Source organism: Chiloscyllium plagiosum, unplaced genomic scaffold (genome assembly GCF_037043375.1).
Source record: "Chiloscyllium plagiosum isolate Xiang-an unplaced genomic scaffold, Cpla_swu_hap1 HiC_scaffold_3, whole genome shotgun sequence".
Lineage (NCBI taxonomy): Eukaryota > Metazoa > Chordata > Chondrichthyes > Orectolobiformes > Hemiscylliidae > Chiloscyllium > Chiloscyllium plagiosum.
Window position 1 is genome coordinate 38,357,750 of NW_028270141.1, and position 16,909 is coordinate 38,374,658.

General features: G+C 40.0%; 1 protein-coding gene across 1 annotated transcript; it reads right to left on the bottom strand.

The window, feature by feature from the left end:
- Positions 1–5,650: 5,650 nt before the first annotated feature.
- On the bottom strand, positions 5,651–9,125 carry LOC148150561 (putative G protein-coupled receptor 139). The gene is made up of 2 exons (XM_087975827.1): positions 9,056–9,125; positions 5,651–6,588 (listed from the first exon to the last, which is right to left on the bottom strand). The coding sequence occupies exons 1-2, from the start codon at positions 9,123–9,125 to the stop codon at positions 5,651–5,653; spliced, it is 1,008 nt and encodes a 335-aa protein (XP_087831953.1).
- Between the last annotated feature and the right edge of the window lie 7,784 nt (positions 9,126–16,909).

Consider the following 16,909-nt stretch of genomic DNA (forward strand, 5'->3'; position numbering starts at 1 on the left):
ATACCTGAGTACATTAACATTTCAGTGCACTGAGAGAGTGGGCATTGAAAAATCCCATATCATAACAGGACTGGATGAGGGGTGGGACAAAGCCATGGAAGGATGGAATCAGCCATTCAAGTCATTGAAATCAATGTTAAGTCTTAGATGTTGCAGGGTGTCAAAGCGAAAAAATAAGGAATTGTTCTTTGAGCTTGCATTGAGCTTTACTGGAATATGACAGCAAGCCTTATGCTGACTAGAGAATATGGTGATGTGTTAAAGGGGAAGGCAACTGGGAGCTCAGAATCAATGTGCAGAATCCTCAGTTCTTTGGTTTGATTTAGGGATCAGTAACCTTTATTTGTAAAGTAAAGGGTGGATTTGCTGACAGAATGAAGTCACATGACTCTATGCATTTGAACAAACACAAATTTTACAATACAAGGTGAATTCAATCTACAGTCCATGTACAACTCATTTCTAACATCCATAACTAACAGATGGTACACACGGGTAACATACTGTCATTGAACATGCCACAGAGCTCATCACATAGGAAATGCCTACAGGACAGATCCTTTGGATATCACAACAACTCCACTCAGATGTGAATAGCATGGTGGGTCATCACATATCATTAAACTTCAAAAGTCCTCACAGTTTATTTTATTTTTGCTGAAGCTTGTTCTCAAGAGCCTTTCTGTCATGGACTGTCGCAACAACTGCTCCTGTCATTGACCGTTCATCCTACTGTCCTGGGTTCACCTGGGTTCCTTGTCCCTGAATCTACACTCCTTACTCACAGGGACAGGTCCAGCTTTTTACCCGCAGCTCTCTGCATCAAATGCCTGGTTTGTCCCTGAGCTTTAACCTTCTCTGTTGTATGAAGCAATTACTGCTTCTGGGCCTTTTCAATGCCCCACTCTCAGTGTGCTGAAATGTTAATGTTCTGAGGCTCAATCTGAGCAATACCACCTCTCCACACAGTTTCCCACCAACACAATCCAGAAACTCCCCCTCCCACTTCTTCAGCTCCTTTAGACTCCCCCTGAGGCCTGATCTCACAGAGTGAGCCAAGTGCTCTTAACATCATCCCTGCCAGACAACTAAAAATCTCTCTCCAAAGATGGAGTCTGCCCCTCTTTCTGTCCAACAAAACTGTGACCCCTTCACTGTCCTTAGTGACAAAATTGAAAGCTTTTTAATTAGCCCCTCCACTATTGCATCACAGGGAGACAGACAGCCAAACCAAACCAGCCTTTCTGATTAGATTACTTACAGCGTGGAAACAGGCCCTCCGGCCCAACAAGTCCACACCGACCCTTTGAAGAGCAACCCACCCGCATCCATTCCCCTACACCTAACACTACGGGCAATTTATCATGGCCAATTCACCTAACCTGCACATTTTTGGACTGTGGGAGGAAACCAGAGCAGACATGAGGAGAACGTGCAAACTCCACACAGACAGTTGCGTGAGGCAGGAATTGAACCCGGATCTCTGGCACTGTGAAGCAGCAGTGCTAACCACTGTGCCACCGTGCTGTTCTACCTCTGCATTCACAACACAGTACAATTAAAATCTTCAAAGTCCCTCAAAATTGACTGGAATGATTCCGAACCAGACTTTTTGGATAACTAATCCCAGACTCTGCAAATAATCAATTCTTGTCATCATGTCTGCAGCTTAAACAAAATTCTTATCAATTTGTTCACCATACTTTAACATCAGGAAAGCAAAATTGAATAACCACGTCATCTAATTGGTCTATGTTAAAGGCTCTCGCATTTTCATGATGACACAATAAGTCAATCTGCTGGCATTCAGTTCCTTTAACGGTTTCAGTAATTGAGAATGTACAACAGAATGGCAACTTAGTCTTGTTTAGGAAATGTCAACACCAGCCTTAGGGAGAGGGATGAATGTTTTCACATTATAACCTTTGTTTTCAGCCCCAGTCACACAGAGAACAGACAAATACACACTGTTCAATGATAAATAAAAGAAAGAAATAAAACTGGTCAGATTACTTGAGTGGTTTTCATGAAGCATTGTTCCACAGACATAGATGATGCTTTCATGGTTGATTTTCTGAAGATGTTGATCAGGCTTACATTGACAGTTTGCTCAGATAAAGGCAATACTACTTGTAAGTTAGTTTTCTATTCTCTGAACTTCCAAGAGATGCTCCTCCGAGGTTAAACAGGGAGCTTTCAAACCTTCTTGCTGTCACATCAACAACCAGATCCCTTCTTCTACTGAAAACCCAGTCCAAAACCAAATAACACTCTGACTACTCCCGAAAATAAAACAAAGATGATGTTAACTTTGCCTTCTTCCCAAACAGGCTGCCAGACCTGTCAGGAATCACTATCAATTTCTGTTTTTATTTCTGACCATTCTCTGGCAGACTGTCTCCTTCATGAGGTCCCAATTGTCATTCAAAATCTGCAGATGCCTTTTAAATGTTCTAATTGTTCCAGCCCCCACCACCTCCACTGGCAGCTCATTCCATACACACACCATACACTGCATAAAAATGTTGCCCCTAGGTCCCTTTTATATCTTCCCCCTCTCACATGAAAGGTTGGCTAAGGTTGGATAACATGGTGCCACTATTTAAGCAAAGTATCAAGGAAAAGCTATGGGACTATAGACCAGTGGGCCTGACATGGTGGTGGGCAAGTTGTTGGAGGGAATCCTGAGAGACAGGATTTATATGTGTTCAGAAAGGTAAAGACTGATTAAGGTTAGTCAGCATGGCTTTGTGCATGGGAAATCACGTCTCACAAACTTAATTGAGTTTTTTGAAGAAGTAACAAAGAGATTTGATGAGGGCAGTATAGTGGATGTGATCTATATGGACTTCAGTAAGGCTTTCGACAAGGTTCCTCATGGGAAACTGGTTAGCAAGGTTAGATCACATAGATTACAGGGCAAACTAGCCATTTGAGTACAGACGTGGCTCGAAGATAGGGGTTGCTTTTCAAACTGTGACCAATGGTGTGCTACAAGGATCGGTGCTGGTTCCACTGCTTTTCGTCATTTATGTGTCACAAAGCTGGTCCTTTTTCTCAAAGTAACTTTCTCCTTGATTTTTTTCAGAGGGTTCATAAAACAGCCCAGGCTCCGAAATGGCTGAGTTAGTGCAGAGATGAATGGTATATTGGGGCTCGTTTTGTTTACCACTAAGTAGATGATACCTCAGGCCAATGGCTTTCATGTTTTAGAAATAACTTGTGTAATGAAAGGGGAGTGACCAGTTCTGGCAAGCTGAGGTTTTTTGGTTCAGGTAAAGCAGGAGATGTGTGAAACAAGCTGATGGACTTCTCTCTCTCCTTGCAAACTGTAAGTTGCCTGTGCCATGTTTTACTGTGTGTGCGAAGGGATGCGTGGGTTTTCAGAACAGCATCATTAAATCGGGTTTGGAGAGGATACGTTATCGGGTATTCTATTTTCTGTTCTTTGTGTTTCATTCTGTAATTTTGTAAATAAATATTGTTTATTTAAAACTTGGCCGTTGACCCAACAAATTTACACTGGGAATATCCACTATGTACGAAGCTAAACAAATAGCAAAGTTATGGTCTGGGCTACCTGCTTGAAGAGGTTTTGAGGGGTCTGGCCTAGTCCATAACAGATATAAATGATTTGGATGTGAACATGGGAGGTACAGTTTGTAAGTTTGCAGACGACACCAAAATAGGAAGTATAGTGGACAGCGAAGAAGGTTACCTCAGATTACAGTGGGATCTCGATCAGATGGGTCAATGGGCTGAGAAGTGGCAGATGGAGTTTAATTCAGACAAATGCGAGGTGCTGCATTTTGGGAAAGCAAATCTTAGCAGGACTTATACACTTAATGGTAAGGTCCTAGGGAGTGTTGCTGAACAAAGAAACCTTGGAGTGCAGGTTCATAGCTCTTTGAAAGTAGAGTTGTAGATAGATACAATCGGGAAGAAGGTATTTAGTATTCTTGCCTTTATTTGGTCAAATTACTGAGTATAGGAGTTGGGAGGTCATTTTGCAGTTGTACAGGACATTAGTTAGGCCACTGTTGGAATATTGTGTGCAATTCTGGTCTTCTTCCTTTTGGAAGGATGTTGTGAAACTTGAAAGGTTCAGAAAAGATTTACAAGGATGTTGCCAGGGTTGGAGGGTTTGAGCTACAGGGAGAGGTTGAATAGACTGGGGCTGTTTTCCCTGGAGTGTTGAAGGCTGAGGGGAGATCTTATAGAGATTTATAAAATCATGAGGGGCATGAATAGGGTAAATTGACAAGGTCTTTTCCCTGGGGTGGGGGAGTCCAGAACTAGAGGGCATAGGTTTAGAGTGAGAGGGGAAAGACATAAAAGGAACCTAAGAGGCAACATTTTCATGCAGAGTGTGGTGCATGTATGGAATGAGCTGCCAGAGGAAATGGTGCAGGCTGGTACAATTACAACATTTAAAAGGCATCTGGATGGGTATATGAATAGGAAGGGTTTAGAGGGATATGGGCCATGTGCTGGCAGGTGGGACGAGGTTAGATTACGCTATCTGGTCAGCATGGATGAGTTGGACCAAAGGGACTGGTTCCAAGCTGCACATCTCTATGAATCTATGACTCTAAGGTCTTTTCTAGGTTTGCTGGGACCAGTTCTCAGGTACTGATCTCACTAATAACCAATGTCTGCTATCTGTTTAATCATAATGCTCTTCCCCAGTGATGAAGCATCTGCAGAACCTTTTGATCAGGAGCCGACATGCAATTAACTTCCAGTCCTGACCTCACAAATAAATTAAGTTGATTGGTACATTTCCTTTGAACACAAACTATTGCTCACAATCCAAAAGTCAAGTTTACTTCACAATTTCCAGCTCATAGCCTCAAACCAAAATTGATGGAGTAAGTTTTTAAAAAATCAGCAAGAAATTTAGCACTTTCAAAATGATACAAAAAGGCAATCTTCTGGCATTCAGTACATTTAACAGTTTTAGTAGTTAAGAAAGTCAAAGAGAATGGCAACTTAGTCTTCTTTGGGAAGTATCAGGGAATAGGATAAATATTGCCTCACCAACAGTTGCGTCATAACCAGGATTTCTTGTAGAGAGACAATGCAGAAAGATTTATGTGAAATGTCAGCTATGTGTGTAAATGACATTTTAATGAAAAAGAGGCCAAGGTTGCAATGTTCAATAAAAAAAAAAGATCAGTTTTCCCTTTAACTTCAGATCATTCTCTCTGATCTGGAGGATAGCGAGTGAATATATGGAGGTCTCGGATGGCAGAACCAGTAAGACTTACAAGTAATGAATATTACACCATATCACTGGTTTATTTCAAAATGGTCCTCCACTTTAACTGAGTACATTCATTCACAATTTTGCTGCTTTTTCCCTCTGGAGGGCAGATTACTCAAGAAGATGGACTTGTCACATCAGAGAGCATTTTCATGAGAAACATGGAGTTCGGAATACACAATGTTTATGAGAAATGGAAATCACTCATTAGGACGTCTCATTAGAATAAGCTGAGTTATTCTTCTTCATAAGAAGATTTTCACTTAGAAATCCACAAATACAGATCAAATATAGCCACACACCTCTGGATTGTTTGAGAAGTCAATTTAAAATGGCCAAAGGAGAAAAGTTCAGCCTCAGCAAAGTGGGAGCTGAAACAGAATTCTAGTCTCTCAAACAAAGTCTGGATTGATTTTGTTCATTTCTCAACAATCTTTCAATCAGTGCCCAGGGAAATTTTAGCACCTTCTTAAACTCTTCCCTGAAATTTCTCTGGGTAGCTGCATAAATACATGTGTTTGAGCAGGAATTCAGATACTTTATCATCGCTCCGCACTCGGTAGCAATATAAGCTGGGGATGTACGGTCTCCTCGATAGTAAGTTGTGTTTGTTAATTTTGTCGTAATGAAGCTCACATTTGATGTCACCCACAACAATAGAAAACTGCCTGATATCGTGAAGAGTAAAATGATGGATTTCCTTCGGTTCTCCATCTCTGAATCTTTCTCATTCTCATGTGTGTGACCCCGGAGACCTCTACGGGCTCTAGTGGTCACTACAACACATCTCACTGTCAAAGAATTTAATAAAATGATTAAGGTGAATGGGAGCCAAACACGCCAAATGCTGTGAAACCAGACAGACACTACACCAAACGTTGAGGAAAAAAATGTCAAACTTCCTCCACAGCCCCACCGTATTTTATTAATTATGTGTTCATGTTCGTATGCAAACCAAACAGTAATGTTCTTTATTAAGATCAGGACAGAGAACATTGTTATAACCACAGATGCTGATCCCTTGGTGCAGTATTTTGCTTTCAACCTCTGGTGGCAGATAATTATAAAACTGTCAAATGTGAAAGAGACAGTGAACCAAACGGTCAAATCAAGGCTGACAATGGTCATGTACAAAATGAAAGTGCACACAGGAGTGTGAGACAGGAATGAAAGTGGAAAATTATAACTCAAAATATAATACACCATTATATTTATGAACAAGACTAGTAGATTTGCTGTTGCCATGGCCATCATGTAGAGAGAGATACATTTGGAAAGACCACACTTTCCTTGGGAGAGAATTACAATTGTTATTAGGTGCACTGTAAGAAATAGAAAAGGAGAGATTATTAGTACCACAATCTAAAACAATAATAATAATAATAAAACAATAATAAACAACTAAAAAAAATCAATTCAAGATGTTCAACAGAATGTATTCCATTGAAAATCAAAAATTCAGTCAGTAAGATCCATCCAGGCTTATTCAGGGAGCTAAGGGCAGTTCATTCATTCATTCATTAGATGAGGGTATTTCTAACTTGGCCAGCAAGTATTCCCCATTTCAAATTGACCAGAGAACATTTCACAGTTGACAATGTTGCTGTGGGCAGGGCATCAAATATGGGCCAGACCCAATAGCGATGTAAGATTTGTTTTTCTAAGGGAGATTAGTGAAATTGATGCTTTGCTTTCTCTAAAAGAATGACATCATTTGCATGGTCACTATTATGTTCACTTTAGAAAATTTCCGACATTTATTGAAGTCAAATTTCCGCCACCTCTCTACCTCCCCCCATGGTGTGATCGAGACCCATTTTCCCAGAACAGTAGTCTGAGGTTTCAGATTTCTAATTAATGATATTGCCAGCATACCATCACCACCACTAACTGTAGCATGAAGCTATGTTAATTTTGCAATGAACTAAAGCACAATGGAGGTCTGGGAATCTTTCTGAGTGCAGCACAAGCCATGAAAAGTTGATAAAAATAGAAGAAACGAAATATGAGATTAAACTGGCCTTTAATAAAGTGACAAATGGTAATGGCATTCAAAGGGCTACCAAAAAGAGCAGTTAAACTAAATGTTAGCCCCTTAGTTAAAACAAAATCATACAAATTATATTGGATATGACCAAATTGTGGAGATATTGAACAAACATTTTGTGTCTGCCTTGACAGTTAATTTCTCACACCAAAATAAGCAGTAACCTTGCGCCTATTAAGAGTAAGGATATTAAACAAATTAGTATCAGCTAGACAATCACGAGGAAGTAAAATTAGTGCTTACTCAGTGAAGAGTAATAATTTAACATGGATAGCAGATTGAGTATGTACAGGTTCAATATCAGGTTAGCTTATTTTAATTCCAGATATTTATTGAATTCACATGGAATTGAAGGGAAAGTAAGAATAAATTGATTATTTTTAACTGGGCAGACCATGACAAGATAAGTGCTACAAGAATCAATGCCTTGGCTTCAGTGATTTAGAGGAAAAAAAGTCAGGGAGGAATGTATCTAAGTCTGTTAATAATGCAAAACTGGGTGGAAATGTAAGTTGCAAGGAGAACCCAGAGAAGCTGCATAGAGACTAAGACAAGTTAATTGAGTAGACAACAATATAGCTGTTCAAGTATTAAGCACAGGAGTTTTCAGAGAGACCTGTGTGCACTTGTACAAGAAACACAGAGAGTGAGGAAAAGTGATACCCTGTGAATGGAAAAGCAGAGTAAATTTGGCCAATATCCCCTAAAGTTTTGAAGAATAAGAGGTTGTCTCATGAAACATTCAAGATTAGGAAGGGGCTTGATAGATCGATACTGAAAGGCATTCCCACTGATTTGGCAATCTAGAATATATGAACACAGTTTGAGATTTAGGGGCAATAAATTAAGAAGCAGAAGAAAAAGATCTTCATTAAAGGATTGATAAACAATGGAAATTTTTATTCCACAAGATTGTGGATATTCTATTACTGGCTGAGAGGGATAGATCTTTGGTTTCCCAGGCAATCCATGGATGGACGGAATGGATGAGAAAGTCTAGTTGAATCACAAGATTAGTCATGATTGTTTTGAATGGCTGAACACACTCAAAGGCGTATTCCATGGGGGTTTCCAGACTAGGAGGTACATTTTAAGGTGAGAAAAGAGAGATTTCAAGAAGACACAAGGGGCAATATTTTACACAGAGGGTGGCTTGCATGTGGAATGATCTTCCTGGGGAAGTGATGGGTGTGGACACTATTACAAAATGAAAAAGTCTTTTGGATAAGTCCATGAATAGGAAGGATTGGGCAGGATATGGCCCAGTAGCAGGCAGGTAGGACTGGCCTAGTTTGGGATTATGTTCGGCAGAGACTGGTTTGCCTTAAGGGTGTGTTTCTGTGCTGTGTAACTCTATATAGAAACACAGTTTGAAAGAATTTTACCCGATTCCATGCAAATATCAGCATGGCAATGTGAGAAAAATTATTATTGAAGCCATCATGTGGGAAATCTATCCACATGTTTATACTACATCCCCGTGTTGGCACTAAATGATAGGTTGGTACAAACATCCTAGCATTCACTGAACTGAACGAAACTCCTTGCAAACAAACTTGCACATCCCAAAATCTATAAGATTGTCAGATCAAAAAAACTTTGAAAACAAGAGCAAGAGGTTCATGAGTTAGTTTGAACAACTAACAACAGTCACACAGAAAATGAATTACATTATTGAACAATCAGGCAGAACAGGGTAAATATTTCTACTGATTTATGACAAACAGAATACAGCAACTCACCAGGGATACCAATAACTGAGAGAATCGAGTAATAATTCTCTTTTACAAGCAGAATAATTTGTTGCTCCATTCTGAATAGTGTCCAAGCTGAAAGTGTGTGACTGGTGCATGGCTGATACATGAGCAGGGAATTCTCTATTTATTCACACATCAGTCCTCCAGTGAGTCAGACAGATTACATCATTAGTGACATTAGCTACAGTGATTTAACAAATAAACTCAAATCCTTTTATTGTTTGCCTAACATTTCCACAGGAAAAAAATGTTTGAAAATACTGTTTATCAATTCTGTCAAATACTTACAATGAAACAACTTTTCACAAATATAATTGTAATCTGTCAGTATTGTGATAGTACTGTCTCTTCATGCAGGATTGCTGGAGACCGATCTCCCAGTAGTTGTTACCCTGACTCTGCTCATAACTCACCTGTAATGTCCCTTTCCTCCACCACACCAATTGAGTATATTCTACCAGTATTAGTGGTATTAGATATTTTCAATCGAGTTATTGCAGTACTGAATATACCTTATTTTGTCAGTAACATCCACTGTGTTACTCCCTACAAATTGATCTTGCATTGGCAAGACCATGTTACTCTGGTACTAGTTACAACCTACTGGACACTTAAGTTAATTGTGTTACTCCAGTTCTAGTGATGTCCCACATTGATACTAGAGCTGACCGTGTTACTTCCAGTGTTAATGATATAATACAGCGACATGAGAGTTAACTGCATTGCACCAACACAAATGGCATCTTTCATTAACACTAAAATTAATTGTGTTATTACATATTCTGGATTCAATCAAAGAACAGGCTAAATTAGACATGCTGTTGTACAACAAATTAGGGTTAATTAATAACTTCATAGGAGGGATGACCTGAAGCAGCTGTGACCATAATATGATTGAACCTTAGGTTAATTTGAGAGAAAAAAAAAGAGTGGCACTTTAAACTTAAATGAGGATATCCAAAGTTTGTACCCAGACCTTTGAGTAGAGGACTTGGGATGTATTGTCGAGGTTATACAGAATGTTGGTGAAGCCGCTTCTGGAGTACTGTGTCCAGTTCTGGTCATCCTGTTATAAGAAGAATATTATTAAGATGAAGAGGGTTCAGAACAGATTTAAAGCATGTTGCCAGGCATGGAAGATTTGAGTTATAATATGGACAGGCTGGATAGTCTGGGAGGTTTTTCACTAGAGCATAGGAGGTTGAGGAGTGACCTCATAGAAGTTTATAAATGCCTAAGGAGTATAGATAAGGTGAATGGCAAGTGCTTTTTCCCTAAGGTGGCACATTTCAAGAATAGGAGGCGTATTTTTAAGGTGAAAAGAGAAAGATTTAAAAAAGACATGAAGGGCAACAGTTTTTAAACAGAAAGTGGCTTGTGTCCAGAATGAACTTCCAGAGGAGGTGATGGATATGGGTACAGTTACAAAGTTTACAAGATATTTGGATAAGGACATGAATAAGAAATGTTTGGAGGGATATGGGCCAAGTGCAGGCAAGTGGGATCGTTTTTGTTTGGGAAACTTGGTCAACATGGACTAGTTGTACCAAAGGGTCTGTTTCCATGCTGGATCACTCAATGACTCCATCATTCATGTTTATAAAGATCAAGATAGCGAATACAAGCATTGTTATAACCACAGATGCTGATCTCTTAGTGCAGTAGTTTGCTTTAAACCTCTGGTGTCAGATAATTATAAAATGGTCAAATGTGAAAGAGACAATGAACCAAACAGTCAAATCAAGGCCAACAACAGTCATGTACAAATTGAAACTACATGCAGGAGTGTGAGACAGGAATATATATGGAAAGTGATCACTGAAAATATAATACACCTTTATATTGATTATCAAGACCAGTAGATTTGCAGTTGCCATGGCCATCATGTAGAGAGAGAGATACACTTGGAAAGACCACACTTTCGTTGGAGGAGAATTACAATTGTTATTAGGTTCAATGCAGGAAAGAGAAAGGAAAGGTTATAAATGACACTATCTAAAAGTTATTGTTGTAAATATGCAACAAGAAACATTTAAAGAATTGATTCAAAATGTTCAACAAGAATACATTCCACTGAATATCAAAGATCCATCCACGGTTTACCCAGGAAGTTAAGGACTGTGATTTTATTCATTCATCAGAAGTGGGTATTTCTAACTTGGTCAACAAGTATTCCCATTTCAAAATGACCAGAGAACATGTCAGTATTCAGCATTTTGCTTTTGGTGTAGAGTCAAATGTAGACCAGACCCAATAATAATGGAAGATTTCCTCTTCAAATGGCAACTCATGAAAGAGATATGTTATTTTCAATATAAAAAAGGTATTAGTTACATGGTCGTTATTAGGTTAGACTTTTAAAATTTCAGATATTTATTGAATTAAAATTTCCCCACTTGCCATGGCAGGATCGATATCAACATTCCTAGAACAGTAGACTGAGGTTTTAGATTTGTCATCCAATGACATCACCAACATACCAACACCTCTGCTAAGCATAGCAAGAGATTATTTTAATGTTGCAGTGAATTAAGGCACAATGGAGGATTGGGAATCTTTTAGAATTCAGCAAAGGCCATCAAAAGTTGGTGAAAATGGAAAAAATGAAATATGAGAGCAAACAGGTCATGCATGTAATAACAGATGGTCATGGCTATCAAACGGATGTCAAAAGGAAGTCCTCTCGTAAAAATCACAGTACAAATTATAATGGACAGAGCAAATGGCAGAGGTATTGAACAAACATTTTGTGTCAGTCCTTCCCTTAAATGTTTCATACCAAAAGTAAAATGTCCCAGTGCCTAATAGTACGAAGGAAATTAAACAAATTAATATCATCTGAAAAACCTTGAGGAAGTAAAATTAGGGTGAATTAATTTCAACGAATTAAAATTAGTTAACTATGTTACTCCAGTTCTAGTGATAGCCTGCATTGACACTAGAGCTGACCATGTTACTTCCAGTACTAACACTATCTTACATTTTATTAGAATTACTTGTGTTATTATGATACAAATTTTGCTTGCGCATTCTGGTTTCAACCAAAAAACAGGCTAAACATGTATAGTATTGTTCAACAAATCAGGATTAATTAATGACTTCATAAGGGGGATGACCTGAAGCAGAAGTGGCCATCCTATGATTGAAATTCACATCAGCTTGAGATAGACAATATTGGGTCCAAATAGAGTCATGGAGTCATAGAATGTGCAGCACAGAAACAGACCCTTCAGTCCAACTCGTCCATGACGACCAGATATTCGAACCCAATCTAGTCCCACCTGCCAGCACCCGACCCATATCCCTCCAAACTCTTCCTATTCTTATACCCATCCAAATGCCTTTTAAATGTTGCAATTGTACTAGCCTCCACCACTTCCTCTGGCAGTTTATTCCATATACGTATCACCCTCTGCGTGAAAAGTTGTCATGTAGGTCTCTTTTATATCTTTCCCCTCTCACCTTAAATCTATACCCTATAGTTCTGGGCTCCCCAACACCAGGGAAAAGACTTTGTCTATTTATCCTATCCATGCTCCTTATGATTTTATAAACCTCTATAAGGTAACCCCTCAGCCTCCAATGCTCCAGGGAAAACAGCCCCATCCTATTCAACCTCTCCCTATAGCTGAAATCCTCCAACCCTGGCAACATCCTTGTAAATCTTTTCTGAACCTTTTCAAGTTTCACAGCATCCTTCCAATAGGAAGGAGACCAGAATTGCACACATTATTGCACACAATAGTGGCCTAACCAATGTGCTGTACAGCCGTAATATGACCTCCCAACTTCTGTACTCAATACTCTGACCAATAAAGGAAAGCATACCAAATGTCTTCTGCACTATCCTATCTATGTGCAGCTCTACTTTCAAGGAGCTATGAACCTGCACTCCAAGGTCTCTTTGTTCAGCAAATTAAGTGTATAAGTCCTGGTAAGATTTGTTTTCCCAAAATGCAGCACCTTGCATTTATCTAAATTAAACTCCATCTGCCACTTCTCAGCCCATTGGCCCATCTGGTCAAGATCCCATTGTAACCTAAGGTAACCTTCTTTGCTGTCCACTACACCTCCAATTTTGGTGTCATCTGCAAACTTACTGACTATACCTCTTGACCTCACATCCAAATCATTTATATAAATAATGAAAAGTAGAGGACCCAGCACCGATCCTTGTGGCACACCACTGGTCACAGGCCTCCAGTCTGAAAAACATCCCTCCACCACCACCCTCTGTCTTCTACCTTTCAGCCAGTTCTGTATCCAAATGGCTAGTTCTCCCTGTATTCCGTGAGATCTAACCTTGCTAATCAGTCTCCCAAGGGGAACCTTGTCGAACGCCTTACTGAAGTCCATATAGATCATATCTACCGCTCTGCCCTCATCAAACCTCTTTGTTACTTCATCAAAAAACTCAATCAAGTTTGTGATACATGATTTCCCACGCACTAAGCCATGTTGCTTATCCCTAATCAGTTCTTGCCTTTCCAAATACATTACATCCTGTCCCTCAGGATTCCTCCAGCAACTTGCCCACCACTGAGGTCAGGCTCACTGGTTTATTGTTCCTTGGCTTGTCCTTACCACCTTTCTTAAACAGTGGCACCACGTTAGCCAACCTCCAGTCTTCTGGCACCTCACCTGTGACTATCGATGTTACAAATATCTCAGTAAGAGGCCCAGCAAGCACTTCCCCAGCTTCCCACAGAGTTCTAGGGCATTTTACAATTAAATGAGGATAACTAGAGATTATGCTCAGACCTTTGAGAATAGGAGTTTGGACATTATGTTGAGGTTGTGCAGAGTATTGGTGAGGCCTCCTCTGGAGTACTGTGTCCAGTTCTGGTTGCATTGCTATTTGAAGGTTTTTATTAAGCTGGAGCCAGTTCAGAAGAAATATACAGGAAGTTGCCAGAATTGGATGGTTTGAGTTATGAGAAGATGCTGGATAGGCCGGGACTATTTTCACTGGGGTGTAGGAGGTTGAGAGGTGAACTTATAGAGGTGTGTAAAATCATAAGGGGTATAGATAAGGTGAACAACAGGTATCTTTTCCCTTGGGCAGGGGATTTCAAGGCTAGTGAACATACTTTTAAAGGAAGAGGCAAATGATTTAAAAATAACATGAGGGGCAATTTAATTACTCAGAGAGGGGTTTGTGTGTGGAATGAACTTCCAGAGAAGTGGTGGATGTCAGTATAATTGCAACGTTTAAAAGACATTTGGATAACTACATGAATAAGAAATGTTTGGAGGATATGGGCCAAGCACTGGCAGGTTGGACCATTTTAATTTGGGAAACTTGGTCAGAATCGACTGATTGGCTGTGTTTCTGTGCTGTGTGACTGTATGACTCTATGATTCTTGGTAGATTTGAACTATAGCCAGCTCAGCACGCTTGGGGACGCAACTATGGCTGGTGTCTCAGCCTCCATTGCAATACAAGCCACAAAAATTCTAATTCCTGTCATCCTGGCTGTGGATACCAGAATGCAGAGGTGTTTCTAGATGCACGAAATGTGAGAGCAAACATGACAAGTGATGTTATTCATCTATTCTTTATTTTCCCCTCTTTAACACTGTAGGCAATTCTGTTTTCTTTAATTAATTGGTATTGCTCTGAATTAAATTTAGCTTCTAAGTTTTGCAACCTGGTAAGTCATGAGAATTGAAATTTCACTGGGGCCACAGTGTTGTTTTGTTAAGGAGCAGGGATTCTTTAATTTTTTAATTAAGTAAGGTTTGTCTGCAATCAATATTTATTCATGTGCGAAGATGTAATTTTTCACATATGAAACAATTCACATATTGTGCCTGAGCTGCCCACCAACATGATGTTACCCAGGAAGAGATCACCAAGTTGTATTCCAATCTGATTAGGGACCAGCAACAAAACCAGAAATTGCTGGCAAGACTCAGCAGGTCTGGCAGTATGTGTCGGATGAAAGCTGTTAACATTTTGAGTTCAGTGACATTTCATCAGATCTGTTAGTACCTCGGAGAAAGTTGTGTTTCTGCTGAAGCTGAAATGGGAGAGGAGGTGTAGGGGCAGTGAATATGTGGAGACAGAGAAATATAAACAGAGCAGGTAACCAAGGCGATAATGAATAGCAGGCCAGAGCAGAAGAACAACTATGTACATGATTATAAGAGCTGAGAATGAGAAAATGGGTTAGCTGTGTAGAATGCATACAATGTGATAATGGGCCGAGGAGTGTGTGGGAATGGGTGACTGTGCTAAAAGCAGCCCATGTCATATCAGGACCAGTTGAGGGGTAGGAATACACCGTGGCTGGATGGAATCAAACACTAAAGTTATTGAACTCAATGTTAAATCCTAGAGGCTCCTACAGGGTTTCAAATCCAAAAATTAGAGATTGTTCTTTGATCTTCTGCTGAACCTTATGACAGCAAGCCCAAGACTGAATTACTGGCCAGCACAATCACCTGATGAAGGAGCGGCACTCCGAAAGCTAGTGTGCTTCCAATTAAACCTGTTGGACTAGAACCTGGTGTTGTGTGATTTTTAACTTTGGCCAGGGAACACAGTGGTGTGTTGGAAGAACAGGCAATTGGAAGCTCAGGGTCAGTATCCAGCATCCTCAGTTCTTTGTTTCATTTTCGTGACAAGTAACTTTTATTTGTAAAATAAACAGTGGACTTGCTGAGAGAACAAAGCACAAGATTTCATGGTTTTTAACAAACAGAACACTTGATTTGATTTGATTTGATTTGACTTGATTCTTTAGATTTGATTTATTATTGTTACATGTACCGAGGTAGAGTGAAAGATTTTGTTTTGTGCGCAGTACAGACAGATAATATAATACAAAGATCATGGAGTGGTAGAACAGAGCGAGGAATACATAACTACAGCTGAAAAGGAAAGCACAAAAAGGAAGATCAGCATTAGATTTGAAATTTGAGAGATCCATTCAGAAGGCTAATATCAGAGGAGAAGAAGCTGTTCTTGAACCTGTTGGTAAGTGCGTTTAAGCCTTTGTATCTTCTGCCTGATGGAAGAGATTGGAAGAGATTATAAACAGGTTGGGAGGTGTCTTTGATGATGTTGGCTTTCCAAGGCAGGGAGAAGTGTTGATAGAGTCAATGGATGGAAGGTTGGTTTGTGTGATGGACTGGGCTGTCTTTACAACTCTCTGCAGTTTCTTCCATTCCTGGGCTGAACAGTAGCCATACTGAGCTGTGATGCATCCAGATAGAATGCTTTTCTGTGGTGCATGTATAAAAGTTGCTGAGAGTCCTTGTGGACATTCTGAATTTCCTTAGCCTCCTGAGGAAGAGGAGGTGTGGTGCCTTCTTGACTGTTGCATCAATGTGGATGGGTCCAGGACAGAGTGACGGTGAGTCTCACTCCTAGGAACTTGAAACTCTCAACCATCTCCACCTCATCTACATTGGTGTTGATAAGGGTGTACCCTCCTCCGTGCTTCCTGAAGTCAATGTTCAGCTCTTTAGTTTTGCTGATGTTGAGGAGAGATTGTTATCTTTACATCACATGAGCAAGCAGTCTATCTCTTTCCTGCATTCTGTCTTGTTACTGTTTGATATCTGGGCTACAATGAAGGTGTCGCTAGTGAACTTGTGGATGGAGTTCGGAGAAAATGTGGCCACACAGTCATGAGAGTACAGGGAGTACAGTAAGGGGCTGAGCGTACAGCCATGCAGTGTTGAGGATTGTCGGGGAGGAGGTGCTGTTGCCCATCCTCACCTATCGCGGTCTGTGGGTCAGGAAGCTAAGGATCCAGTTGCAGAGGGCAGAGAGGAGACCTAAGTCTTGGAGTTTGGAGATTTGTTTGGTTGGGATTATAATGTTGAAGG